The sequence below is a fragment of the Oncorhynchus tshawytscha genome, linkage group LG24 (genome assembly GCF_018296145.1).
Source record: "Oncorhynchus tshawytscha isolate Ot180627B linkage group LG24, Otsh_v2.0, whole genome shotgun sequence".
Classification (NCBI taxonomy): domain Eukaryota; kingdom Metazoa; phylum Chordata; class Actinopteri; order Salmoniformes; family Salmonidae; genus Oncorhynchus; species Oncorhynchus tshawytscha.
Window position 1 is genome coordinate 15,476,023 of NC_056452.1, and position 26,285 is coordinate 15,502,307.

The window sequence follows — 26,285 nt, forward strand, 5'->3', positions numbered from 1 at the left end:
CCTGGTAAAACGGATAAATAAAATTATACTATTGGGGAAACCTGAGTTCTCTCCTCATGGATATGGCCTACCATTATCAATTTCAGAACTCGTCAATCTACGAAAGAGAATTGAAGACTAAACTCAATTTTTATTTTTATTCCAAAACAAACTTTTGTAAATGATTTTGTCAACATACAATCAATTATCATAGAACAATATTGAATGTACTCAACACAAATATTTAAATAATACAAAAATAAGCCATGTATTTCATATTTACAACATTTGTTCCTGAAAGCTATGTACAGAAGAACAATTTCGCATTATTTCAAAACCAGCCTGTATTGTGTGGTCTGTAGCGTCGGCGAGCCAGGAAGCCATCGAGCCAAAAGTAAAAATGTTGACGCGATAACACATGACAGAACACAAGCCTAACATCGCCAGGTGCTCGATGCCAATATCGTTAGATATAGCTAGCATTTAAGAGAAGGAAAATACCCAGCATTAAGTTTGAGCACTCTAGCTGATTAGGCTACTCTAATGCCAACCCATGTTTTCCAAACTGATATCCATCTCAGTTGTCTACTGCAATTTGTGATGTCATGGGGGAAAAAACATCCTAAAATGAAAAACACGAGCAAATTCCTCAGAGAATGTTCTAGAAACAAGGCAGTTGTCTAAACAAAGCAGTGCTTTATGAGTAATGCAGCCAGAGTCATGCTTTCGAAATTAAATCAGATATTACTCTTCTCGGAATTGTACTCAGCAGAAATGTTTCATTTACAGATCTACCATGCTGATAGTTGATATCGCTTGGAAGAGTTGTCACCTCAAAAAAGACCATGCAGACTCGCATGATAAGCATACTGTAGAAGACCCATGGTTCTCAAATTAATTTGACTTTTTTCTGCCAAGAAGTACTCATTTAAACAACCAACTTCTCTTCATGATGCAAAGTATGGACAATCATTTTATCATCAGAAGAGGACATTTCTCATATTTACTGCATTTGTGATTAAACATACATGCAGAGTGAGGATCAAACATATATCCACACTTTAGTGCACAATAATAAAACCTTTCGCTTGAAGCGGTGTCCACACAAGGAAATATTATTACAGTTAATACACAGACAGGGAAAATAGTTCAGTTTCAATCTAAGCAAAACACCGAGCATGTAAATGCCAATGGAGCTTCCAGCATACAGGGTTAGTTATAGCAATGTGCATATTGTACAATTCAAGCACTGACATTCAGTCAAATCGGAAAATATCACTTCTCTTACCCTTTAGATCACAGTCCCCAAGTTAAGTCAGGTTGACAACTATGTAACAATGTAGTAATAATCCAAAGTTACACATTTTAGTGTTGATGCAGTAATTAAGTATTACATTACACCGAATTCCAAAACATTTGGGAAATGTTTGTGCTCCCCAGGTTTGCTTCACAGAACATGCTTATTACTAAATAGTTACTTACTACAGACATTAAGTAACAGTTGTGTTTTACCTTATAATCACAAAGTTGTTAGTAGGGGGTCTGTTACCTAAGGGGGGGCAGCTTTTCATTTCTTTTGAGTAGATTGGGCACCAAATTTACCATAGCTAACCAATTTGGTAGCCATTTTCTTTATCTCCAGCAGCTCCGTCTCCAGGCCAGCTGGCAAGTAATCACACGGGAAGACAGTGGTTTACTTTTCCACAGACTACTGAGAGGTGCCTGCTACACCACTGACGGCCTAAACCCACAAAATGAAACTTTTCACATCTGGCAAAGGAAGGGTGCGCGCTCTCTCTTGCATGACACACGCAGATACCACCTCACTTCCGACAGGTCCGGTGTGGTGTGTGTTTCTTGGGCACCTCAATGCGGCAGCGGCTTCGCTCGTCAAGCCAAGGCAGGTCAAAGTTCCTACAGAGGAAGACACATTTCAGAAATTGAAAAGTTACCTGGAGAAATCAGGGAAAGGGGAAGGTCACCGGGAAAATAGGACCCCTGTAACTTGAAAAGCATTTCACATTGGGTTATCATTCAATTGGCACATCATGTGTAAATTGTTTTCAGCATGCAGACATGTTAATAATAATATTAATGACTGTTGGGAATGGACAAATGTATAACATTTCTTATCTAGGAAAGTGCATTATTGTTTTTTTTGTCTTTGTGAATTTTCTTTAAAGGATTAGCAAAACTACTGGTATTTAAATATCCAGTGTCAATATTTACCCCTTCAGATTCTATGTTAAGTCCCTCACCACGTCTTCAAAATGGCATTAGTAATCATTCATGAGACCCTTTTTGAATTTACACCAGTGTGCATTCATATTAACCTGCTTTTGTAAATCATCTTCTTTAAGAACAGAGGAAAGAATAGACAAGAAAATGATTGACTTTGAGACAAGTGTTTTGGGTGACAAATGTTCAGTTTACTTAACTTAAAAGACATACTTATGGGGAAGAATAAATACTTGCATTTTGATGAAAGGTCTTTCTGTGAAACTCGCCCTGCCCCGCCACCTGCACCATGGTACCATCTTGAAAAATAAATTATGCATAGTAATGGATGAACTCAAGCTAGTGGGCGTAATGATTTACATTCCTAACTTATCCCCTAACTCACTGTACAAAGAAATGTCCAGCGAAAAGCCGAACAGAAAAGTCAACCTATAGGAAAATGTCAAAACCTGACAACAAAAAAAAGACAAACAAATAACATCTCTGCAAATGAATGGTACATCACAACCTATATCCTTTGCATGAAAAATACATCTATGCATCTGTGTGTGTTTGGACCAGGTGCTTGGAAAAGGGTGCCATGATAAGATGATTCCGGCATGTTGAACTGAAACTACAACAAGTGTTGCAGAGAGCGAGAGAGAAAGGGAGAGGGAGAGAGAGAGCGAGAGAGAAAGGGAGAGGGAGAGAGAGAACTACTGGTGGTGGAAATCATAAATACAAAGACTTACTGTTGAGTGAGCTTCGGCAATGGCCGGCCAAAGGCCACCACAGGCAGGAAAGGGGTGATGATTATGGACTCGACTAGAGAAGGGAAAGAAAAGGAATCAAGAGTGTCTGCGCGCAATGAAAACATCACTCGGAAAACTTTTGCAACTAAATTAACAGTATTAAAGGTGATGCAACTTCATGGTTCTGAGAAGAAAACAACATGTTTACACAGCAGATGAAGTGGCCAGTCATACCATCTTCAGTGTCCGGGTAAAACGACGAGACCTCTGGCTCACTTTCCTGGATCCCCTTCTTCTTGTTCATGCGCTGCTGCAGACGCTGAAACATGCGCTGCTCGCGGATACGCTGAATGTCCCATCTACAAAAAAACAGGACAGTTACGGAGGGAAGATGAGAGCGCAAGGAAAGGATGAAAACGCTGGTGGCTCAATGTAGTAAATCAAGATTGAATTACACAAAAACACAAAAGGAGCCTTAGTGTGTGAGGATAAAGATGGTTCATGAGGCATTGAGAGTAACTTCAAAGTCGTAAAACCCATTTGTACCTTTTTCTCCTCTTCTCATCCAACTCCAGCTTTGCATGGCGCTTCAAAAAGACACTGTCGTCCAACATCTTGGTATAATAACACAAAAACATGGTTGATGCGGTTAAGGACCATTTGCATGGACAAATGACGAGGTAAATATTGTGTGGTATTACTTTATTTTTGACTTTCTCTCTATACAATTCTGTAATTGTATAGCATGTGTGCTCTCCTCTCTCACCTCTGGGATGACACTGGCAGCTTCCTCATCCAAGGGCTCCATAATGTTTTCCCTCCAAGAGGGGACTGGAAGACAGAACAGTGTATACAGTGGCAAGAAATAGTATGTGAACCCTTTGGAATTACCAGGATTTCTGCATAAATTGGTCATCAAATTTGATCTGATCTTCATCTAATTCACAACAATAGACGGTGTGTTATTAGTTTAAGGACACTAATTATTGTATTTTTCTTGTCTATATTGAATACATAATTTAAACATTCACAGTGTAGGTCAACCCCTAAGCTGACTTCTCCAAAAGCTAATTGGAGTCAGGGGTCAGCTAACCTGGAGTCCAATCAATAAGACGAGATTGGAAATGTTGGTTAGAGCTGCCTTGCCCTATAAAAAAAAAACTCACAAAATTTGAGTTTTCCATTCACAAGAAGCATTACCTGATGTGAACCATGCCTCGAACAAAATATATCAGAAGACCTAAGATTAAGAATTGTTGACTTGCATAAAGCTGGAAAGAGTTACAAAAGTATCTCTAAAAGCCTTGATGTTCATCAGTCCACGGTAAGACAAATTGTCTATAAATAGAGAAAGTTCAGCACTGTTGCTACTCTCCATAGGAGTGGCCGTCCTGCAAAGATGACTGCAAGAGCACAGCACAGAATGCTCAATGAGTTTAAGAAGAATCCTAGAGTGTCAGCTAAAGACCTACAGAAAACTCTGGAACATGCTAACATCTCTGTTGATGAGTCTACGATACGTGAAACACTAAACAAGAATGGTTTTCATGGGAAGACACCACGGAAGAAGCCACTGCTGTCCAAAAAAAACAATTGCTGCATGTCTGAAGCTCGCAAAAGAGCACCTGGATGTTCCACATCGATTCTGGCAAAATATTCTGTGGACAGATTAAACTAAAGTTGAGTTGTTTGGAAGAACACCCAAGGCCATCTGTCCGCCAATTGAAGCTCAACAGAAGTTGGTTGATGCAACAGGACACAGAAGCAAATCAACAGAATGGCTTCAACAGAAGAAAATACGCCTTCTGGAGTGGCACAGTCAGTCCTGACCTCAACCCGATTTAAAATGTTGTGGCATGACCTCGAGAGCGGTTCACACCAGACATCCTAAGAATATTGCTGAACTGAAACAGTTTTGTAAAGATGAATGGTCCAAAATTCCTCCTGACCGTTGTTCAGGTCTGATCCGCAACTGCAGAAAACGTTTGGTTGAGTTTGTTGCCAAAGGAGAGTCAACTAGTTATTAAATCCAAGGGTTCACATACTTTTCCACCCTACACTGAATGTTTACACAGTGTGTTCAATAAAGACATGAAAACATATAATTGTTTGTGTTATTAGTTTAAGCTGACTGTGTTTGTCTATTGTTGTGACCTAGATGAAGATCAGATCAAATTTGATAACAAATTTATGCAGAAATCCAGGTATTTCCAAAGGGTTCACATACTTTTCTGTAAGAGACATAAGCCTAATTATGACTCTACTTTATTCTTCTTCATTGTGAAGCAATACTACACAGCTTTACACTTAGAACTGAACAACTGGCTTGTGTGGTGGGTCTACTCACTGGCCACAACCTCCTCTTTCTTTGGGGATGGGGATGGCTCGCGCTGGGGGGAGGGGGGAGGCTGATGCCAACGACACAGGTACATCTCAGTAGTCGACATGAAAGGGAGCTCCTCCATCCGAGCGGTGAGCTCCGGGTCCTCATTGCTCGATTGCAGAGTACCCCCCTCTACCGCTGACCGACCAAACCCGGTCTTCTCCGGGGTCTCTTTATTGCGCAGCTCCCTCTGATGGGGAGAGCCAGCTCCATACTCTGACTTAGAGGGGGCGAACTTGGAGCCTTTGCCCCCTCGTGACTTCTGGATTTTGGAGTCCAGGAAGCAAAATTTCCTGCATGGGCAGAGCAGAGCGATTAGTGAATGAAAGATAGTTTGACTGAGAAGTGAATGCAGAGTAGTATTTGGGATGTTACCTTTTGAGGCCTTTGTCTCCTCGGCTGAAGGGGAGTGACCTAGGGGTGGGAGTCTGGGGGCTGTCACCCACTTCTAGATCCCACAGGTCCTCTTTATCTGGGGTCCAGGGCTCTAGCGGCTGAAATAGACGCTTATCACGTGGGTCTTTCCTCGTCAGCTGCAAACGGCGCTCCATACGCTCAATACGCGCCAGCAACTGTGTATGCAGACATGTTTTTATAAATGATTTGGTTCTAAAGAAATGACAGACTTACTGTCATCTAAAAACAATTAGACACTTCCAGATACCGTGCATACCGTCTCCTTGTCCGCTTTCAGCTCATCTATCTCCTTGTCCTTGGACTGCAGCTGTTGTTGCTGTTGTTCAATCAAGTCCAGCTGAAGCAGGAGAATCTGCTGGAGGCAGGTGGCCTGTGTGTGGGGGTTAGCAGGGGTTTTCCTGATGTTCCTCCACTTGCCCTCTGTGCTGAGCTCAATGGATGCAGTGTTGACAACTCCTCCAGGGGAGACCCCTCTGGTGCTCTCATCAGTACCAGCATCCTTGGAGTTATTGTTTGAAACCAACTCTGTATTATCCATACTGTCACTCAGAATGAGTTTACCTTTAATTGGGATTCCCTCACCCCCCATTTGTGTGACGGAAGATGACAGCACCCCTGTGCTTCCCCAATTGTTGCCTTGAACCAGTGCCCCCTCCGCTTTATTTTGAGCAGCCACTGGGGTCCGAATGATGTAATTCTGGTCTAGGAGCTTTGTTTTGCTGAGGAGCTCCCCTCCAGTCTTGTGGATTGCCCCATGTACATCATGGACATCAATGACAAAGTCACAGGATTCTCTCTTGATGGTTATGGAATTCACGACGTTTGCAGCTCCCACTTGTGATTTGTCAAAGTCAAGTTTCTCTGTGTCCAGCTTAAATCCTGCATTAGCAAACAAAGTTGATCTCATAGTCATGGCTAATAAAACGCAGGTGTTATTGAACTAACATGACAGAATAACTGCTTGTCTTGCAAAGCAGTCAAGTGTCATTTGAGTCTATTTTCTGTTTCATTGAGCCTGGATCAGACTTCGTCCTGTAAACAGAAAGAAGTGTTTATCAGTATTGAAACCAACATAACAGTTAACGGGTCTAAATAACAGACGAAAAGTGCTAGCTAGCTACGCTGGGCACCATGTTGCTCCATCACTGGCAACCTCGACACTTGCTACTACAACTGACTGACGCATAAAATACTGCACTGCGTCTGACTGCTGAGCTTCATTTTTACCAGTTGGACATCTAAAAACATTCACAATTTCAGCTAGCTAACTTACTAACTGTACGGGACAAACAAGCTAACAAAAACTCTCCCAGCATCTAGTTAGCATTTAGCTAGCTAACTAGCTTGCTACGTATGGTCTATTATTTTACAATCGGATAAAAATATAGTTTGCACACCCTCATGGTCCTGCAGGAAGGTTTGGTAGTTAGCCAATTATATTGCAAGCCACGAGGACGCGCGGGGATATCGTTTGGCTAGAGTGGCTCGTGCTTTAACAAGTGATAGCACTTCGACATTTCCTCCATTTTGGTCCTGCACGCATTGATGAAAAACATTATAGTACAGACCCCTTTCTGTGTTTGCAAACATTGCCGCACGAGGGCGATAAGCGCAAATTGGTGGGAAAACAGGGGGGAGGTTCTTATAGAACGCCAGCAAAAAAAGCATCTATTTACATGTTGCATATGAGTGCATTTCACACTTCTTTTGGATTTTAAGGCTCGTATTAAATGTCCTGCTTAATATAATGTTTGGGTCATCATCAGAAATTAAGCGCATTATACTTCAAAAAACAACAACACTTCAACCAATAAAATGGCTCTTCAGCTAGCCTTGCTACAGCCTAGCAATGAGCGTTAGCATTCTAGCTAACAACTGCTGCATCCAAAATAGTTATTTTGCCAAGATCATAACCAAATATAATCTTAGCGACTGTTCAAGCAAGAATCAAAACACAATTGTAAGAGTATGAGAAGCCAAAAAAGCTATTTTGTTTAGAAGTAATACATCTAGACTGTTGAACGGGTGCAGATTGACATGGCTTCCTTACAGCCGCGCGCATCTGTGCGTGACGTCACTGTGTCGCGTACTGGAAAAGGGTCGCAGCACAGACTCGCTGCAAGCGATAGGGATTTAGAGGACCAATGTAACACACCCTACTGAAAATAAGTTATCTTAGTTTCAAATAGCATGGTATTTTGTGTTATCCTTCATTTTTAAACGTCAGTTGGTTAATTTTACAGACTTTTTATTGCGCATGCGTAATTACGCCAAATGTTTATGTTTTGGGAAGAATGAAGTTGCAGAAAAGCTTCAGTAAGGGAGCATTGAGCTGGAAACGCTTAATAAAAGACACACCCTCGTCCACTTAATACCCTTGGGGGAATCCACGTCGCCATCTTGGTGGACGGTCCAAATGATTAGCCAAGCAAGGGAAGTTTGCAACGTAAGCCCACGTTTGTAGTCGGCTTTGCGAGTGTACAATTCTGTTCACTTCGAGGCCTGATACTCCCCATAATGCAATTAGCGACGATTGTACTTCCATTAAGAAAAGTCAGCGAAAACTTAAACATCAATGGAAAAGCCAACATACAATTGTAAGTAAAAATGAATGCAAATAAGTAAAATTGTGCTACGAATGAAGATGGCGGCACAAACACGTCTCGTAAAAAGTTAATGTTTGGTTATCTTTTGGTATAAAATTCCTTCAGAAGTTCCAGCTAGGCAGGCTAATATTTGCTAGCTATCATACAGTAGGTGTATATTAAATAGTTGAATATTAGTAGACAGGTCCACAATTGACTGTAGCACAAAGCGCCCACCAGTTACAGGTGGATGAAGGAGGGAATTTCCAGCCAAGGGTGGTCCATTTAAAAATAATTCCTTCCTCACCCTGTAAGTGTATACTCATCTGACGTCATGACACGTCATCAAAAGTGTCCACTTAATTTGAGGCCTGAGGGGATAGGGTGAGTCTTAAATGACTACTCCCTCCTTTCAAAGAGCGCGTCCTCTACGTCAGGTTCGCGCTCACCGGCCAAGCACACGCACTGTCGCGGATGCAAAGTCCGATCCCACTTCTGACAGTAATGTAATGTAACAGCAGGGCTCGAACCCTCTATCCTGATGTCCAGCGCGCTATCGACTGAAAAGCAAAAGCATGCTCGAGTGGCAGTCGAACTCAGCACTCATAAACCCAGGGTCGTTACAATATATGTATGATAGCTAGACAATTAATTAGCCAACTGTTAGCCTGTCCAGATGGAACTTTCGAAGGAAAATGTTTTCTACAACTTCCAAAAGCTAATCAAACAAGAACATTTACCAGACGGGTTTGTGCATTAGTACAATGTAACTTATTTACATGCGTTTTTACTTAAACTTGTATGTTTACGTTTTGGCTGGCTTCTTAGCGGATGGACAAAACAGCGCAAATTGAATTATGGGTCCTTTCAGGCACAGAAGTGAACATAATTGTACACTCGCTAACGCCATTAAAGCTGAGGGGCTTAAGTTGCAAATTTCCCTTGCTTGGGTAATCATTTGGACCGACGACAAATATGTCCGTGGAGATTCCCCCAAGGGCATAAGGTGAGGGTGTGTCTTTCATGAGTTTGAAAAGCATAGTGTCTGCAGGTCTTAGCTCCTCCCTTTTACTTGATTTATGAATCCCTGTCACCTGGATTGACTTGATTGAAAGGAAAAACCTGTGGACACTTGGCCCTCCATGGAACGAGTTTGACACCCCTGATATATACTGAACAAAAATATCAACGCAACATTCAACAATTTCAAAGATTTTACTGAGTTACTATTCATATGAGGAAATCAGTCAATTGAAGTTCTTTAGTCCCTAATCTACGGGTTTCACATGACTGGGATACATACAGTACTAGTCAAATGTTTGGACACCTACTCATTCCTGGGTTTTTCTTTATTTTTACTATTTTCTACATTGTAGAATAGTAGTGAATACATTAACTATGAAATAACACATATGGAATCATGTATATTGTCTTATTGTTGTGACTTAGATGAAGATCAGATCAAATTTGATGACCAATTTATGCAGAAATCCAATCCAACACATATGTAATCATGTACTTTTTGTGGGCACCAAAAAAGTGTTAAATAAAAATATTATATTTTGAGATTCTTAAAAGTAGCACACTCTTGGCATTCTTTCTTAGAGGTAGTCACCTGGAATGCTTTTAAATTAACAGGTGTGCCTTGTTAAAAGTTAATTTGTGGAATTTGAGCCAATCAGTTGTGTTGTGACAAGGTAGGGGTGGTATACAGAAGATAGAACTATTTGGTAAAAGACCCAAGTCCATATTATGGCAAGAACAACTCAAATAAGTAAAGTCCATCATTACTTCAAGACATGAAGGTCAGTCAATCTGGAACATTTCAAGAACTTTGAAAGTTTCTTCAAGTGCAGTCACACAAACCATCAAGCGCTATAAAACTGGCTCTCATGAGGACCGCCACAGGAAAGGAAGACCCAGCGTTACCTCTGCTGCAGAGGATAAATTCATTACAGTTAACTGCTCCTCAGATTGCAGCCCAAATAAATGCTTCACAGAGTTCAAGTAACAAGCGCATGTCAACATCAACTGTTCAGAGGAAACTGTGAATCAGGCCTTCATGGTTGAATTGCTGCAAAGAAACCACAGCTAAAGGACACCAATAAGAAGAGACTCGCCTGGGCCAAGAAACATAAGCAATGGACATTAGACCGGTGGACATTTGTCCTTTGGTCTGATGAGTCCAAATTTGAGATTTTTGGTTCCAACCGCAATGTCTTTGTGAGACGCAGAGTAGAAGAACGGATGATCTCCGCATGTGTGGTTCCCACAGTGGAGCATGGAGGAGGAGATGGTGTGGGGGTGCTTTGCTTGTGACACAGATTTATTTAGAATTTAAGGCACACTTAACCAGCATGGTTACCACCGCATTCTGCAGTGATACACCATCCCATCTGGTTTGTGCTTAGTGGGACTATCATTTGTTTTCCAACAGGACAATGACCCAACACACCTCAAGGCTGTGTAAAGGCTATTTGACCAGGAAGGGGAATGATGGAGTGCTGCATCAGATGACCTGGCCTCCACAATCACTTGACCTTAACCCAATTGAGATGGTTTGGGATGAGTTGGAACACAGAGTGAAGGAAAAGCTGCATTTGTGGGAACTTCTTCAAGACTTTCGGAAAAGCATTACAGGTGAAGCTGTTGGAGAGAATGCCATGAGTGTGCAAAGCTGTCATCAAGGCAAAGGGTGGCTACTTTCAAGAATCTCAAATATAAAATATATTTAGATGTAACTTTTTTGGTTACTACATGTGTCATTTCATAGTTTGTCTTCACTATTATTATACAATGTAGAAAATAGCACAACAAAAAAAAACTTATAAGTAGGTGTCCTAACTTTTGACCCGGTCTCTTGGTCACAGATACCTTTAAAAGAAATGGGCCTCAGGATCTCGTCATGGTATTTCTGTGCTTTCAAATTGCCATAGATAAAATGCAATTGTGTTCGTTGTCCGGAACGCTTTCCTGCCCATACCATAACGGAAGTTACGAATGTAACTATGGTTCTACGAATACAGTCAGTACAGTTTAAGTAAGAAGTTTACCTACACCTTAGCCAAATACATTTAAACTCAGTTTTTCACAATTCCTAACATTTAATCCTAGTAAGAATTCCCTGTCTTAGGTCAGTTAGGATCACCACTTTATTTTAAAAATGTGAAATGTCAGGATAATAGTAGAGCGAATGATTTATTTCATCTTTTATTTCTTTCATCACATTCCCACTGGGTCAGAAGTTTACATACTCATTTAGTATTTGGGTAGCGTTACTTTTAAATTGTTTAACTTGGGTCAAACGTTTCAGGTAGCCTTCCACAATAAGTTGGGTGAATTTTGGCCCATTCCTCCTGACAGAGCTGGTGTAACTGAGTCAGGTTTGTAGGCCTCCTTGCTCGCACACTATTTTTTCAGCTATGCCTACAGATTGTCTATAGGATTGAGGTCAGGGCTTTGTGATGGCCACTCCAATACCTTGAATTTGTTGTCCTTAAGCCATTTTGCCACAACTTTGGAAGTATGCTTGAGGTCATTGTCCATTTGATAGACCCATTTGCAACCAAGATTTAACTTTATTTAACTGATGTCTTGAGATGTTGTTTCAATATATCCACATAATTTTCCTTCCACATGATGTCTATTTTGTGAAGTTCACCAATCCCTCCTGCAGCAAAGCACCCCCACAACATGATGCTGCCACCCTCGTGCTTCATTTTTGTTTCATCAGACCAGAGGACATTTCTCCAAAAAGTACATTCTTTGTCCTCATGTGCAGTTGCTGTAGACTGTAGTCTGGCTTTTTTATGGCGGTTTTGGAGCAGTGGCTTCTTCCTTGCTGAGCGGCCTTTCAGGTTATGTCAATAAAGGACTCGTTTTACTGTGGATATAGATACTTTTGTACCTGTTTCCTCCAGCATCTTCACAAGGTCCTTTGCTGTTGTTCTGAGATTGATTTGCACTTTTCGCACCATAGTACATAAATCTCTAGGAGACAGAACTCGTCTCCTTCCTGAGCAGTATAAGGGCTGCATGGTCCCATGGTGTTTATACTTGCGTGCTATTGTTTGTACAGATGAGCATGGTACCTTCAGGCGTTTGGAAATTGCTCGCAAGGATGAACAAGACTTGTGGAGGTTTACAATTTTTTTTCTGAGGTCTTGGCTGATTTCTTTTGATTTTCCCATGATGTCAAGTAAAGAGGCACTGAGTTTGAAGGTAGGCCTTGAAATACATCCAGAGGTACACCTCCAATTGACTCAAATAATGTCAATTAGCCTATCAGAAGCTTCTAAAGCCATGACATCATTTTCTGGAATTTTCCAAGCTGTTTAAAGGCACAGTCAACTTAGTGTATGTAAACTTCTGACCCACTGGAATTGTGATAGTGAATTATAAGTGAAATAATCTGTCTGTAAACAATTGTTGGAAAAATTACTTGTGTCATGCACAAAGTAGATGTCTTAACTGACTTTCCAAAACTATAGTTTGTTAACAAGAAATTTGTGGAGTGGTTGAAAAACAAGTTTTAATGACTCCAACCTAAGTGTATGTAATCTTCAGACTTCAACTGTACGTTTTAAAACCTCTACCCATACTGTGACTGTAGCAAACATGTTCTTGCATGGCAAGTGGGTCAGGTGCAGTGGCGACCTGTCATTCAGGGCAGGTAGAGCCCCACCTGCCTGACCTGTTGAGCAAAAAATATAATGTTGCCTGTTTTGCATGTTATTTTGGCATTAATACGTGCCACATATCAGTTTGCAAACAATGTAAAAAATAAAACAATTATTGAGTTAATAAAGCCGCATACAAACATGGTCACTTTTTTGCTTTCTTGAGAAAGGCAGCTCCAAAATGTAGGCTTTTCAGCCTAGCTCAGTGCTTTCTGTGGTGGTGGGACAGCCAGCGGAAAATATGGAGCGAAGGGGTTGGTAATGTTCTGTAGTTGCGCTGTCATTGGCTCAGTGTTCTTTCACTCATGGGAAACTATGTCACCACAAAATCTACGATAGAGCTCAAGAGTTCAAGCCCCTTTGGTGTAGCCATAGAGTTACATTAGAAGTGCCCATCCAAGAAGTCTCAAGGTCATTGGCCACAGATAAAATTATGTCAAATCACTTTATATCTACATTAGCTTTGATTTGACTGATCAACATCATACTTTCAAAATCTTAACTAGTGAGCTAGCAGTTATCATCATGAATCAAGTCTACTGACAAATTTTTGAAGAGAAATTATAGATAAAACTTATCGGTGCTCATCGACCATTGGACATAAACATTACAAAACAAGTTGTAAATCGCAAGTTCAACAATAAGTGGTTTGGAAGGAATCAGTGGCTAACTGCAAGCATTGCAAAGCAATCACTAGCCAGCTATTCAGTGGAGTTGATGTGTGGTCCAAGTCTGGGCTTAAAGATCTCTTTTCCAAAGAATAAACATATACAATTGGCCATGTTGTCAATCCAACATGACTTCTGCTGCTTTCAAAACAACTGGAAACTCTGAACTGGGAAATATCAGACATCAGTGAGTTCAAGACAACTGGGAACTTTGAAAAAAATGACCTCCGACTGGGAAAATACATTTTGAACTGTCATCCAACCCGGCATTCCAAATCGGGAACTCTGCCTTCTTTCTAGAGCTCCGACTTGAAGGTTACTACTAACGTCATGATTAAACCTGGTTTTTTTTCCCAATTTTCTTGAAAGCACCATAAATCCAGAGAATGCCAGACTTTGATGACAAAGTTTGAAGACAAAATTTGCCCATGAAGGACCGCCGCGCCACCTTCCTTTTCAAGTGAGCACAGCACAACAAGATGAGTCCAAAAATGTGTTGTTTATTGCTGCATAAATTATGTACTATGCCAGGGAGATATGTATACTAAGTGTATGTTGTGTAGTAAGCTGTTCGTAGCCCATGTGCCTTACCCTAATAATTTGGTCCCCTTTCCCCTCATAATTTGGCCTACTGTTCTGACTTGGTGGTGCAAATGTAGCCTATAGCCTGTTTCAGAGAAATGTTATCATTGAATATTGTAAGAGCTTTCATTGTCTGCTTACAGTGGTCTCCAAAATTACTGGCACCCCTGACTGCCAATGCACAAGCAATACTTGAAAAAATATAAACAATATAATAATAGAGATAAACTCAAAATACCAACATGTGACAAATACTGTACATTATTAATGTTTCAACGGAACCAAACAAAATAATTTATTGATTTAATTAAAAATCAATGTCCTCCAAATCAAGGTTTCACAATTAATGGCACCCTTAAAGATTATTGTAAATAACATCTACCAAAATTAAACCACAATATGCTCCCTTTATTTATCTTACGGTTCTGACTTGGTGTACAGGGAGAATACTGTAAGAACGGTCTAAGTTCTGAATTCTGTCCCTGTACATTTCAAAAGTGCTGAACAAATAGGTATATTGACTATGTCCATCCTAGCTCGATCATTAATGTCTTGACCAAAATTATGTATTGTCGTCCCCTTATGCCATCATTTTTACATCTCAGTAGAAACCACATTTGTTTAAGCAAGTAAACCATATCAGCTATGTTTTTTTTAAAGGCAGTAAATGAGGCTCAATAAAATGTATTTCTGCCAGACAAGGCTCCGCTGATAGCCAGGTGTAACAGTGGTAAGGTGTTGGAACTGCTGTTGGGACTTTGTTGTTGGGACAGCTTTATGTAGGCCCTAACAGTTAGTGGGCACCGTTTGTCACCCTTATAGTCCAATTAATGTATTGTTTAGGGTTGTGTTGTGTTATGTAGTGGATTTGCTGGGATGTGTCTAAAAGCATTTTTTTTGAGTTTGCCACACCAAGATTTACATGCAATCGCCACTGGTCAGGTGATTCTCTTCCATCACCAATATGTCACACCTGTGTGCTCTTTATCCTGTACTCATAAACATTTCCATGTTTTTGCTTTTAGGGATGAATACGAGGGCTTAGTTGACGTTCGGCCGGCAAGGTAGAGACGACGGGGATGTGTTGGTGTTTTCTGCTTTCTCTGTGATGAATATTATTTACATTTTTTTTCTGCATTGTTAGGAAGGGCCCGTAAGTAAGCATTTCACTATTAGTTTACACCTGTTGTTAACAAAGTATGTGACAAATACAATTTCATTTGATAGGTGGGTTTAGCCTTGTCACGCCTTCAGCAACCTAAAATGACCATGATGAATAAAAAACAAACAGTAACAGCATTAGCATATTTACCATTACACAATCATTCATATGTAAGACAAATCATGTTTTCCGATCTCAAGGACCATTTTAGATTTAAATTTAGCTACACGTAACCCAAAACAGGTTACAGCATTGAAAACATTCACCTTTTACTTCATTCCCTTATCTTCTAGTGTGACCATTAAGCTGTTCACGTCTCAATTGTTTCCCATCTAGCACCATTCAGATTAGCCTAATAGCCCAGAAAGGTTTCCACTGATCATATTAAGGGTAGTTACCTCCAATCCAGGGAACAATTTTAAACATCCTATTATTTTACTCAGTTTTGAATTTATTAGAAAGCTTGCTTATCGGAAGTATGTGTATATTATTGCCCTAATGTAGTGGAACTAAGGTGTTATTCCTGTTGATATGCTGGTGTTGCCACAAATCACCTCTGAGAAACTGTATAAAAGGACCAATGTGTTGCAGCAATTCACAAAAAGCCTGCATCTCTCACTGAAGAATATCCATTCACAAGGTAAGATAGTTTTCAAAATATACCCTTCCAGTATTCTGTTGTTCCAACTATACATTTCTACTTAATACATGCATTCTTGTGTCTAGCTTACTGTATGTGTAATACATTTACAGAAATATAACAGTTATTTAGAAATATAATGGAACCCCTGTATTGTAAGTGTAAGACATTATCCACAATTGCAGGTTTTTTTCTCTTCCTGACTTTCTCTGCCTCTCGCTTCTCTCCTCATTTAGTTTTGTCACCATGAAGGTAGCTTTGTTTTCACTGGTGGTTCTCTGCGTGGCTGGGATGCTGCGTGCTGAAGTCCTGTCCCAGTCTGACGAGAACAGGTAAGATTCACATCCTGTGTTTGAGATGTCTGATCATATTTTATTTTGATGTTGAGTCCCCTGCATTATCAAATATGTCCATTCCTCTCGCATGTTTGTGTTCATGTCTGCTTGTTAGTCTCACAGAAAATGGACAGGGTTTGGGGAGAAGATACGCAGAGTCAACCATCGCCAGTGACATGAGCAAAATCATGGACTCCATGGTGCAGAAGAATTTTGTCAACTTCCTGCTCAACCAGAGAGAGAAAAAGAGCATGTAAGTCAAATTGGCTTTGAAATTACTATAATTGCTATAGTTCAGAACTTGAGATATGCAGAAGCTGAATCGGAGAGATGTGCAGAAACAGAGAGCAAATTCAGCCACTGGCAACGATAATAATAAAATAAAACTGTCATAGGTCTAATGTCACTCCAGAGGAAGATCCAGAGGCTCGCCTGTACAACAATCTCCTGAAAAAGCTTGCACTGTGCATTCGCAGCAAGGGACAGATCCATGTGAGTTCATTCTGTGAACTACTTTAATATAGTAAATTGTAGTAAATATAGTAAATTGTTGCCAAATTATTGGTTGTGTCATATTGTTTTTATTATAATATTTTCACATTTGTTTCCTCACTACAACCGAACACAGTGATGTTTTGAAGAATATCAACAAATGATCAACATTGGTGGGAGAGTAAATGCAAAGAGAAGTCAACAAAAACATTATGACAATTTGGAGGAAAATGTATGCTATCTATTTTTGTGTACACAATATATATTGTAAAGTTAGAAATATGAATCCAGCATGTCTTAACTTTTTCATAAATAATTGCTAAGGGGAAATAAAAGAACTTGAATTAAAAAACAAAAATTGGCCTCACTGAGTTGTTAATTGCATCTAGCATTTTGCATGAGATAAACATTTTACAAAAGTAAAATCTTGAATTGCAATATTTTCACAAATGTTCACATTTTTCACAAATGTCACACCTTAAAGAGTCCTACTGGTCATATTGAAAGAATAACAAGGTCCTTTGCGTATCTTGAGAGGAGGCTTCATATACAGGGCATTCGGAAAGTATTCAGACCCCTTGACTTTTCCCACATTTTCTTACGTTACAGACTTATTCCAAAATTGGTTTAATCATTTTTTCCCCTCATCAATCTACACAAACATATTACATTTTTGCAAATGTATTAAAAATAAAAAACAGAAATACTTTATTTACATAAATATTCAGACCCTTTGCTATGAGACTTGCTTCCATTGATCATCCTTAAGATGTTTCTACAACTTGATTGGAGTCCACCTGTGGTAAATTCAATTGATTGGAAATTATTTGGAAAGGCACACAACTGTCTATATAAGGTTCCACAGTTCACAGTGCATGTCAGAGTAAAAACCTAGCCGTGAGGTCGAAGAAACTGTCCGTAGATCTCCGAGACAGGATATGTCAAGGCACAGATTTAGGGAAGGGTACCAAAAACATTTCTGCAGCGTTGAAGGTCCCCAAGAGCACAGTGTCCTCCATCATTCTTAAATGGTAGAAATTTGGAACCTCCAAGACTCTTCCTAGAGCTGGCCGGCCGGCCAAACTGAGCAATCGGGGGGACGGCCTTGGTCAGGAAGGTGACTACGACCCCAATGGTCCTCTGACAAAGCTCCAGAGTTCCTCAGTGGAGATGGGAGAAACTTCCAGAATGACAACCATCTCTGCAGCACTCCACCAATCAGGCCTTTATGGTAGAGTGGCCAGACAGAAGCCACTGCTCAGTAAAAGGCAGATGACAGCCCGCTTGGAGTTTGTCAAAAGGCACCTAAAGGACTCTGTCATAGATCTAGGTTTCTTGAAGGTGAGAGATGTTGAGGGATGAGTAGATTCAGTTGTAAGTGTACATTTAGGAACACATTACTATCCTTTCTTGAATATATTCACAAATGGATCTAAGGGCCCTAAAACAGGAAAGATAGGTGCAGCTTTTAGTGTTCCTGAGTTTAAGGTGGCAGGGACAAAAAGAGCAACAAATAATTTATCTGTTTACACAATGGAGTTGTTGGCCATACTATTGGCTACAAAGTGGGTGGAGGAGGTGAGGCCAGACAGTGGTAATTTGCTCTGACTCCTGTGCAGCACTGATCAGCCTAAATGCATCTGTGTCTCAGAGCAGACCGGATGTATTGTATGAGGTTTTTTAGTGCTTGTGTAGGGTGAAGCAGATGGGGGTATTGGTGATGTTCCTCTGGTTACCAGCTCATGTGGGAGTTAAGGGGAATGAGGAGGTGGATGCTATCGCCAAGTAGGCTCTTAAGAACAGTGGTTAAAAACAAAAACAAGAGTTGTGGAACAGGGAGAGAAACGGAAGAAACCTTTATAAGATCCATGAAAAGTTGGGGACAGGGAGGTCCTCAGGCCAAGAGAGAAGGGAGGAAAGTGTCATCAGAAGGCTGAGACACACAAGGCTCAATAGTACCATGAAATTGGTGGGGAAATCCAAATGGGAGGTGTCCTGTGTGGCTCAGTTGGTAGAGCATGGTACTTGCAATTCCTGGGTTGTAGGTTCAATTCCCATGGGGGACAAGTATGAAAGTGTATGCACTCACTCCTTCAGCATCTCTGGTTCACAGTCGAGTTGGTGGCAGAAGAAGTATCTTGCCGAGGCAGTAGGTGGCAGTACCATATTTGATGGCATTGCCTCTCGTCAAATTTAGGAGGAAGGTACTTCCGGGTTCCTAAACTAAGCAAATAGACTTTGCTAGCTCTCAAGTTTCGCGAAATGAGTCGATTTCAAAGTTGTGTGCATAGAAATTATTATTGAATAAGAACGGAATGCCGAGAGCTATCATATGGCTGCAATAGGCTAAAAGCACCTCGCGACCTAACAAATTAATTTGACCGTGAAACTGGAAACTACCTAGCTAGCTAACGTTAGTTGGCAAGCATAACAATAGCGGTGTCAACTTTTTCATAGCTGGCTAGTCCTTTTTTTCACATCAACAAGATGCATAGGAGAGGAGTAGGTGCGGGAGCTATCGCCAAAAAGAAGCTTGCAGAGGTAACGTTGTCTAGATGAATTGGCCTATCTACAAAATGTAAACAATGAAATCCAAGGCATTTTAGAAATACAACCATCTTATCCAAAACACTCTTTTATTTTTTTGTAGGCCAAGTATAAAGAGAGGGGGACAGTGTTAGCTGAGGATCAAATTGTTCAGGTAAGCTCAATAATAATATTATAATAATATGCCATTTAGCAGACACTTTCATCTAAAGCGACTTAGTCATGCGTGCATACATTTTACTTACGGGTGGTCCCTGGAATCAACCCACTATCCTGGCGTTGCAATCAATCAAACAATCAAATTGATTTTATAAAGCCCAGTTTACACCAGTAAGTGTCACAAAGTGTTATACAGACACCCATCCTTAAACCCCAAAGAGCAAGCAATGCAGATGTAGAAGCACAAAAACGTCCAAGTTCCAACGAATGCCTCGACCATGTTGTACATTTTAGCTAAGGGCAAACTCCCGAGTGAGGAGGGAACTAAGGAAGAAACATAGAGGGGAACCAGTCCTCTTCTGGCTGTGCAGGGTGGAGATTATAAGAGTACGGCCATTTAGGTAAGATGTATAAATGTTCATAGGTGACTGGTAGGGTCAGATAACAACCACAGTGGTTATAGAGGGTCCAGCAGCATAACACTTCAGGAGTAAATGTCAGTTGGGTTTTCATCGTCAAGCAGCGCCATACTCTACCAACTGAGCTTATGTGTGGGTGTGCAAGTGTGTCTTCATTGGAACGTTATTCAATCCATGTAGCTAGTCAAGCTGTTGTGGAAATATCTAAAACATCATGGTCTTTCAGATGTCAAAACAGCTGGAGACCTTCAAATCTAACCTTGAGGAATTTGCCAGCAAGCACAAACAAGAGATTCGTAAGAGTTCCCAGTTCCGGGTCCAGTTTCAGGAGATGTGTGCCACCATTGGAGTTGACCCACTTGCCTGTGAGAATCACAACTGTGTCTGTTTAAAATATAAGTTGTTTTTGCCCTACAATAAAAGCCCATTAAAATGCCCTTTACTCCTTTTTTATGCATGTGGTTACTCATATGTTGTATTTATTCAAGGTATTGAAATGCAACCAATTAAGTGTTTTCTGTGTCATTGACAGCTGGCAAAGGCTTTTGGTCTGAGATGCTTGGTGTGGGTGACTTCTATTACGAGCTGGGTGTGCAGATCATTGAAGTATGCCTGGCACTGAAACACAGAAATGGAGGTGAGGCTTCTTTGGAACATCATCAAAGTCATAGCAAAACACTGCCTTTTGAAATGTGTCGTTCATTGGTGTTCCATCTCTGTGTTTTAGGACTTATTACCCTGGACGAACTCCATCACAGAGTGTTGAAGGGAAGGGGGAAATTTGCTCAGGATGTGAGCCAGTGAGTACTATCTGACAAATATCAGAAATGATATAATAAGTAATGCAGAAAGTCAACATTTATCATCATATTTAATATTAGAGAGGATCTCATGTCAAATGCTGTTGAAGTAATGTGGCTACAGGTGGCTACAGGTTCACTTGCCTCACCTAAACCCTATTCTTGTGCAAAGTGGTTATAGACCACCAAGTGCTAACAGTCAGTATTTGGATAATATGTGTGAAATGCTTGATAATGTATATGATATTAACAGAGTGGTTTATTTTCTGGGAGACCTAAATATTGACTGGCTTTCATCAAGCTGTCCACTCAAGAAAAAACTTGAAACTGTAACTAGTGCTTCCAACCTGATTCAGGTTATCAGTCAACCTGCCAGTGTATTTACAAGCAGAACAAGAACTAAATCATCCACTTGTATTGAACACATCTTTACTAATGCTTCTCAAAATCTGATATAAAGCAGTTTCCACACCTATCAGATGTAGTGATCATAATAGTCATAGCTAGGAAAACCAACGTTTCAAAGACTGGAACTAAAGTAGTGTATAAGCGATCAAGAGGTTTTGCAATTATTCTTATGTTGAAGATGTGAAAAATATGTGTTGGTCTAATGTGTGTAATGAGGAACATCCTGATGCTGCACTTTAAGCATTAATGAAATTGCTTCTTCCGGTTACTGACATGCATGCGACAATAAATAAACGTACTGTTAAAACTGCCAAATCCCCATGGATAGATGATTCATTTAAAAACTGTATGCCTGAGAGGGATGAGGCTAAGGGAATGGCAAGTAAGTCTGGCAACACAGCAGATTGGCAAACAAAGAGTAAATTGAGAAATCACACGACTAAACAAAAATAAGAAGAAACTATACTATGGAACAAATATACATTCTATAAAGAATAATAGTGAAAATCTCTAGAGTACCTTAAAGGAAATTCTAGGCAGAAAAGCTAACTCTGCTCCATCGAGGTTGATGGCTCATTCATAACAAAACCCTTTGATATTGCCAACCACTTTAATAACTTTTTTGTTGGCAAGATAAGCAAACTTAGGCATAACATGCAAAAAAAATATTCATGCATGAAGGACCAAATAATGAAAGACAAGCACTGTAGCTTTAAATTCTTCCAAGTGGGTGTGGAAGAGGTGAAAAAATGATTGATATCTATAAATAAGGGCAAACCACCTGGTACCGACAACCTGGATGGTAAACTACTGAGGTTGGTAGTGGAATACATTGCGACTCCTATATGCCACATCTTAAATGTTAGCCAAGAAGACGGAGTGTGCCTTCAGGCCTGGAGGGAGACAAAGGACATTCCGCTGCCCCAAAATAGCAAAGCACCCTTGAATGGTTCAAACAATCAGCCTGTTACCGGTGCTTAGCATCATTTTTGGGGAAAAAATTGTGTTCGACCAATGTTATTTTACAGAAAATAAATTAACAACAGACTTTCAGCATGCTTATAGGGAAGGGCACTCAACGTGCTCGGCCCTGACACAAATGACTGATGATTGGCTGAAAGAAATTTATAAAAAGATTGTGGGAGCTATTTTGTTAGACTTCAGTGCAGCCTTTGATGTCATTGAAAAAACATAGTTGTTATGGATTAACATAATTTGCCTTATCATGGATGGACTGATATCTGTCCAATAGAACACATGGAAGTCTCTGTAATGCAAATACGGTTGAATGTGGTGTACCGCAGGGTAGCTGACTTGGGACTATTATTGTTTTCTGTGTTTAGTAATGACCTTCCACTGACCTTGAATAAAGCCTTGAATGTACGCAGACGACTCCACAGTATACACATCGACTGTAACAGTAAAGTAAATAACTGACGCCCTTAACAGTTTTAGAATGGGTAACTAGCAATAGGCTGGTGTTAAATATCTCAAAAACTAAAAGCATCATTTTTGCCGACAAATCATTTGCTCAACCAGGTCAAAATATATACAGTGCATTCGGAATGGATGGAAAAAAACACACTATTCATAACCCCTAGCTACTACTATCTTGCCTCATTGCTCATTGACGAAGGTTGAAAGTCATGCGTCCAACCCAACCAAGCCGCACTGCTTCTTAACACAGCGTGCATCCAACCCGGAAGCCAGCCGCACCAATGTGTCGGAGGAAACATCGTGAGCCAGCCACAGGAGTCGCTGGTGCGTGATGAGACGAGGATATCCCTACCGGCCAAGCCCTCCCTAACCCAGAAAACGCTAGGCCAATTGTGTGTCGCCCCACAGACCTCCCAGTCACGGCCGGTTACGACAGAGCCTGGGCGTGAACCCAGAATCTCTGGTAGCACAGCTGGCGCTGCAGTACAGCGCCCTTAACCACTGTGCCACCCGGGAGGCCCAATATTCATCATCCATCTACACACAGTACCACATAATGACAAAACAAAAACAGATTTTTAGAAATTGTTGCAAATGTATTTAAAAAAAACATTTACATTAGTATTCAGACCCGTTATCAGTACTTTGTTGAAGCACCTTTGGTAGCGATTCCAGCCTTGAGTCTTCTTGGGTATGACGCTACATGACATAACTTGGCACACCTGCATTTGGAGAGTTTCTCCCATTCTTGTCTGCAGATCCTCTCAAGCTCTGTCAGTTTGAATGAGGGAGAGTCACTGCACAGCTATTTTCAGGTCTCTCCAGGTCTCTCTGAGCGCTCTGGAGGTTTTCATCAATGATCTCTCTACTTTGTTCCATTCAGATTTCCCTCAATCCTGACTAATCTCCCAGTCCCTGCTGGTGAAAAACAACCACAGAGCATGATGCTGCCACCACCATGCTTCATCGTAGGGATGGTGCTAGGTTTCCTCCAGATGTGACGCTTGGCATTCAGGCCATAGAGTTCAATCTTGGTTTTATCAGACCTGAGAATCTTGTTTATCATGGTCTGAGAGTTCTTTAGGTGCCTTTTGGCAAAGTCCAAGTTGGTTGTCATGTGGCTTTTAATGAGGAGTGGCTTCCGTCTGGACACTCTTCCATACAGAACCGATTGTAGTAGTGCTGCAGAGATGGTTGTCCTTCTGGAAGTTTCACCCATCTCAACAGAGGAACTAGCTCTACGGACAATTCTTTCGACCGCATCGCTTGGCTTGGTCAGCTGTGGGACCTTATATAGACAGGTGTGTGCCTTTCCGAATCATGTCCAATCAATTTCATTTAGCACAGGTGGACTCCAATCAAGCTGGAGAAACATCTCAAGGATGATCAATGGAAACAGGATGCACCTGAGCTCAATTTCGCGTCTCATAGCAAAGGGTCTGAATACTTATGTAAATAAGGTATTTCTGTTTTTTATTTTTAATACATTTGCACACAAAATGCTTTCTCATTATGGGGTATTGGTTTTAGATTGATGAGGGGGGGGAACAATTGAGTCAATTTTAGAATAAGGCTCTAACGTAACAAAAAGTCAAGTGGCCTGAATACTTTCCGAATGCTATGGTTACTGAATTAGGAAGAGGTCTGGACATGATAAGGCATTGCTCTGCTTTCTTGATATCCCAGTCAACCAGACAAGGTTCGACAGGCCCTAGTTTTGATGCACTTGGACTACTGTGCAGTTGTGTGGTCAGTTGCAGCAAAGAAGGACATAGGCAAATTGCAGTTGATCTAAAACAGGTCAGCATATATTAATTTCTCTTCGATGTACACGGAGGGAAAGTGTCAGTAGCATGCATGTCAGTCTCTCCTGGCTCAAAGTTGAGGATAGATTGACTGCATCACTATTAGTCTTTGTGCACCGTGTTGAAAGTACCGAACTGTCGGTTCAAGCAGTTCGCAGACAGTTCGGCCACTCCTCGGTACAACACTAGACATGTAACCAGAGGACTTCACTGTCCCCAGGACCAGAATAGAGGCTGGGGGAAACACAGTATTAAATAGAGCCATGACTAAATTGAACTCTGCCACCCCATGTAACTCAAGCTAGCAAATAAACAAGATAAAAACTAAGTTAAAGAACACCATACGGCACGACGGGGACATTTTTATGCATTTTGTATTGTATTTGGCATTGTATTATGTATTTTATTATGTATGTGATACCTGGTTGGGATTGGACTTTGATATGTGGTTGACTCGCCTGGCTGTGGGTCACTCTGTATGGGAGTATCTGCTGAATGTCTCAATTGTAATGTAAATGTAGTGCTATGTATATTATGTATTTTATTTGTTGTCCTGTTTCCTGTTTGGACTCCAGGAAGAGTAGCCTCTGCCTCCCCAGCAGCTAATTGGGGATCCCAATAAATACTAAATACAATAATGTAAACATATTGATATTTATTCATCAACTTTAGTGGACTTTCATTATGAAGTTGAAATTGTATCTCTATTCTCCACTCCAGAGATGACTTGGTGCGGGCCATAAAGAAGCTGAAAGTCATGGGGAACGGCTTTGGGATGATTCCTGTTGGAGGCTCTTACCTCGTGCAGTCAGTGCCTGCAGAGCTCAACATGGACCACACTGTGGTACTTCAGCTGGCTGAGGTAAATCCTTCATTTCACCTCTTGAGTCTGTATTGTGTGGCTGCCTCATCAGTAATTATGCTAAATGACTTGTCAAAAAAGACTCAGAATACTGATTGTGAGATTAAAGAGGGGCGCTGTTTGTTTTTTCTTGTGAGCAGTTGCCAACATCATGCTTGGATCCAGAACATGCTGCTCTGATACTTTTGCTGAGTCATTTAGAGGAATGCAAATATGGTGCCAGGTGTCATGAATATTTGTTTTTCTGCCAATTTGCAGAAGAAGGGCTACGTTTCAGTGAGTGAGATCAGAGAGAGTCTTAAGTGGGAGCGAGAGCGAGCCTGTCATGTGCTGGTAAGTTGCCTACAGAGGAAATGCAAAGAAAAGCTGCCAAGAGTTTAGGAGGATATTTTACAGAACAAAATGTTTACAAGAAAATTAGGAGTGACAAAGCACCATAGAACCATGGTTCTTGATTTGATTTAGCTCACCACCATCCTAACATACACACTCCTTGTTGTCCTAGGATCACCTATTGAAAGAGGGCTTGGCGTGGTTGGATTCCCAAGCTTCTGGAGAGCCACAGTATTGGCTGCCAGCCCTCTTTTCTGAGCTGACTTCCCGTGATGTCACACCTGAGGAGGCCAATCAGATAACGCCTTAAGAAAGATAGGATTTTTGGTACGTGGGATGTCTCAGTAACTTCTTGAAGAACAATGTGTGCCTGTTGGGAAAGTCCTGAATTGAAATGGGGTGTATTTAACTTTTAAAGGGTAGGTACCAATTATGTATATAAATCATTGGTAGGTACACATGATGTTGCTTCCCTTCAGCAATTGTGGAGATGAAAACTAGGTTACAAATGTTGTTTTCTGTGGCAGTTGTCAATCATGGATTTGTTTTTTTGTTTTTTTTTTAAATGTCATTATATTCAATTTCCTTCTATTAAAACATTTTAGTATTTCTTGGCATATTGCA

The 26,285-nt window shown here is 40.7% G+C and overlaps 3 protein-coding genes across 7 annotated transcripts; 2 read left to right on the forward strand and 1 right to left on the reverse strand.

Moving 5' to 3' along the window:
- Positions 1-118: 118 nt before the first annotated feature.
- msl1b (MSL complex subunit 1b) lies at positions 119-8,566 on the reverse strand. Of its 4 annotated transcripts, XM_024386687.2 has the most exons (10): positions 7,146-7,809; positions 6,005-6,780; positions 5,707-5,903; positions 5,296-5,624; positions 3,715-3,779; positions 3,495-3,562; positions 3,183-3,307; positions 2,949-3,021; positions 2,455-2,516; positions 119-1,893 (listed from the first exon to the last, which is right to left on the reverse strand). In XM_024386687.2, coding segments are annotated over exons 2-10 (1,578 nt in total). In that variant the 5' UTR covers positions 6,662-6,780; positions 7,146-7,809; the 3' UTR covers positions 119-1,891. The 4 variants fall into 4 exon arrangements, with proteins under 4 accessions (XP_024242455.1, XP_024242453.1, XP_024242454.1 ...); XM_024386685.2 differs by lacking the exon at positions 7,146-7,809 and adding an exon at positions 8,107-8,566 and having other exon boundaries at positions 119-2,516; XM_024386686.2 differs by lacking the exon at positions 2,455-2,516.
- A 6,491-nt stretch (positions 8,567-15,057) lies between these two features.
- On the forward strand, positions 15,058-17,243 carry LOC121840676 (gastric inhibitory polypeptide). 2 transcript variants are annotated; one of them, XM_042305375.1, is made up of 5 exons: positions 15,059-16,064; positions 16,301-16,396; positions 16,515-16,652; positions 16,795-16,891; positions 17,028-17,243. In XM_042305375.1, exons 2-5 carry the CDS (start codon positions 16,311-16,313, stop codon positions 17,028-17,030), a joined length of 324 nt encoding a protein of 107 aa, XP_042161309.1. In that variant the 5' UTR covers positions 15,059-16,064; positions 16,301-16,310; the 3' UTR covers positions 17,031-17,243. The 2 variants fall into 2 exon arrangements, with proteins under 2 accessions (XP_042161310.1, XP_042161309.1); XM_042305376.1 differs by having other exon boundaries at positions 15,058-16,396.
- Positions 17,244-19,078: 1,835 nt separating this feature from the next.
- Positions 19,079-26,278, forward strand: snf8 (SNF8 subunit of ESCRT-II). The gene is made up of 8 exons (XM_024386683.2): positions 19,079-19,432; positions 19,542-19,592; positions 20,243-20,381; positions 20,549-20,653; positions 20,744-20,816; positions 25,187-25,328; positions 25,587-25,661; positions 25,834-26,278. Exons 1-8 carry the CDS (start codon positions 19,379-19,381, stop codon positions 25,969-25,971), a joined length of 777 nt encoding a protein of 258 aa, XP_024242451.1. The 5' UTR covers positions 19,079-19,378; the 3' UTR covers positions 25,972-26,278.
- Positions 26,279-26,285: the final 7 nt, after the last annotated feature.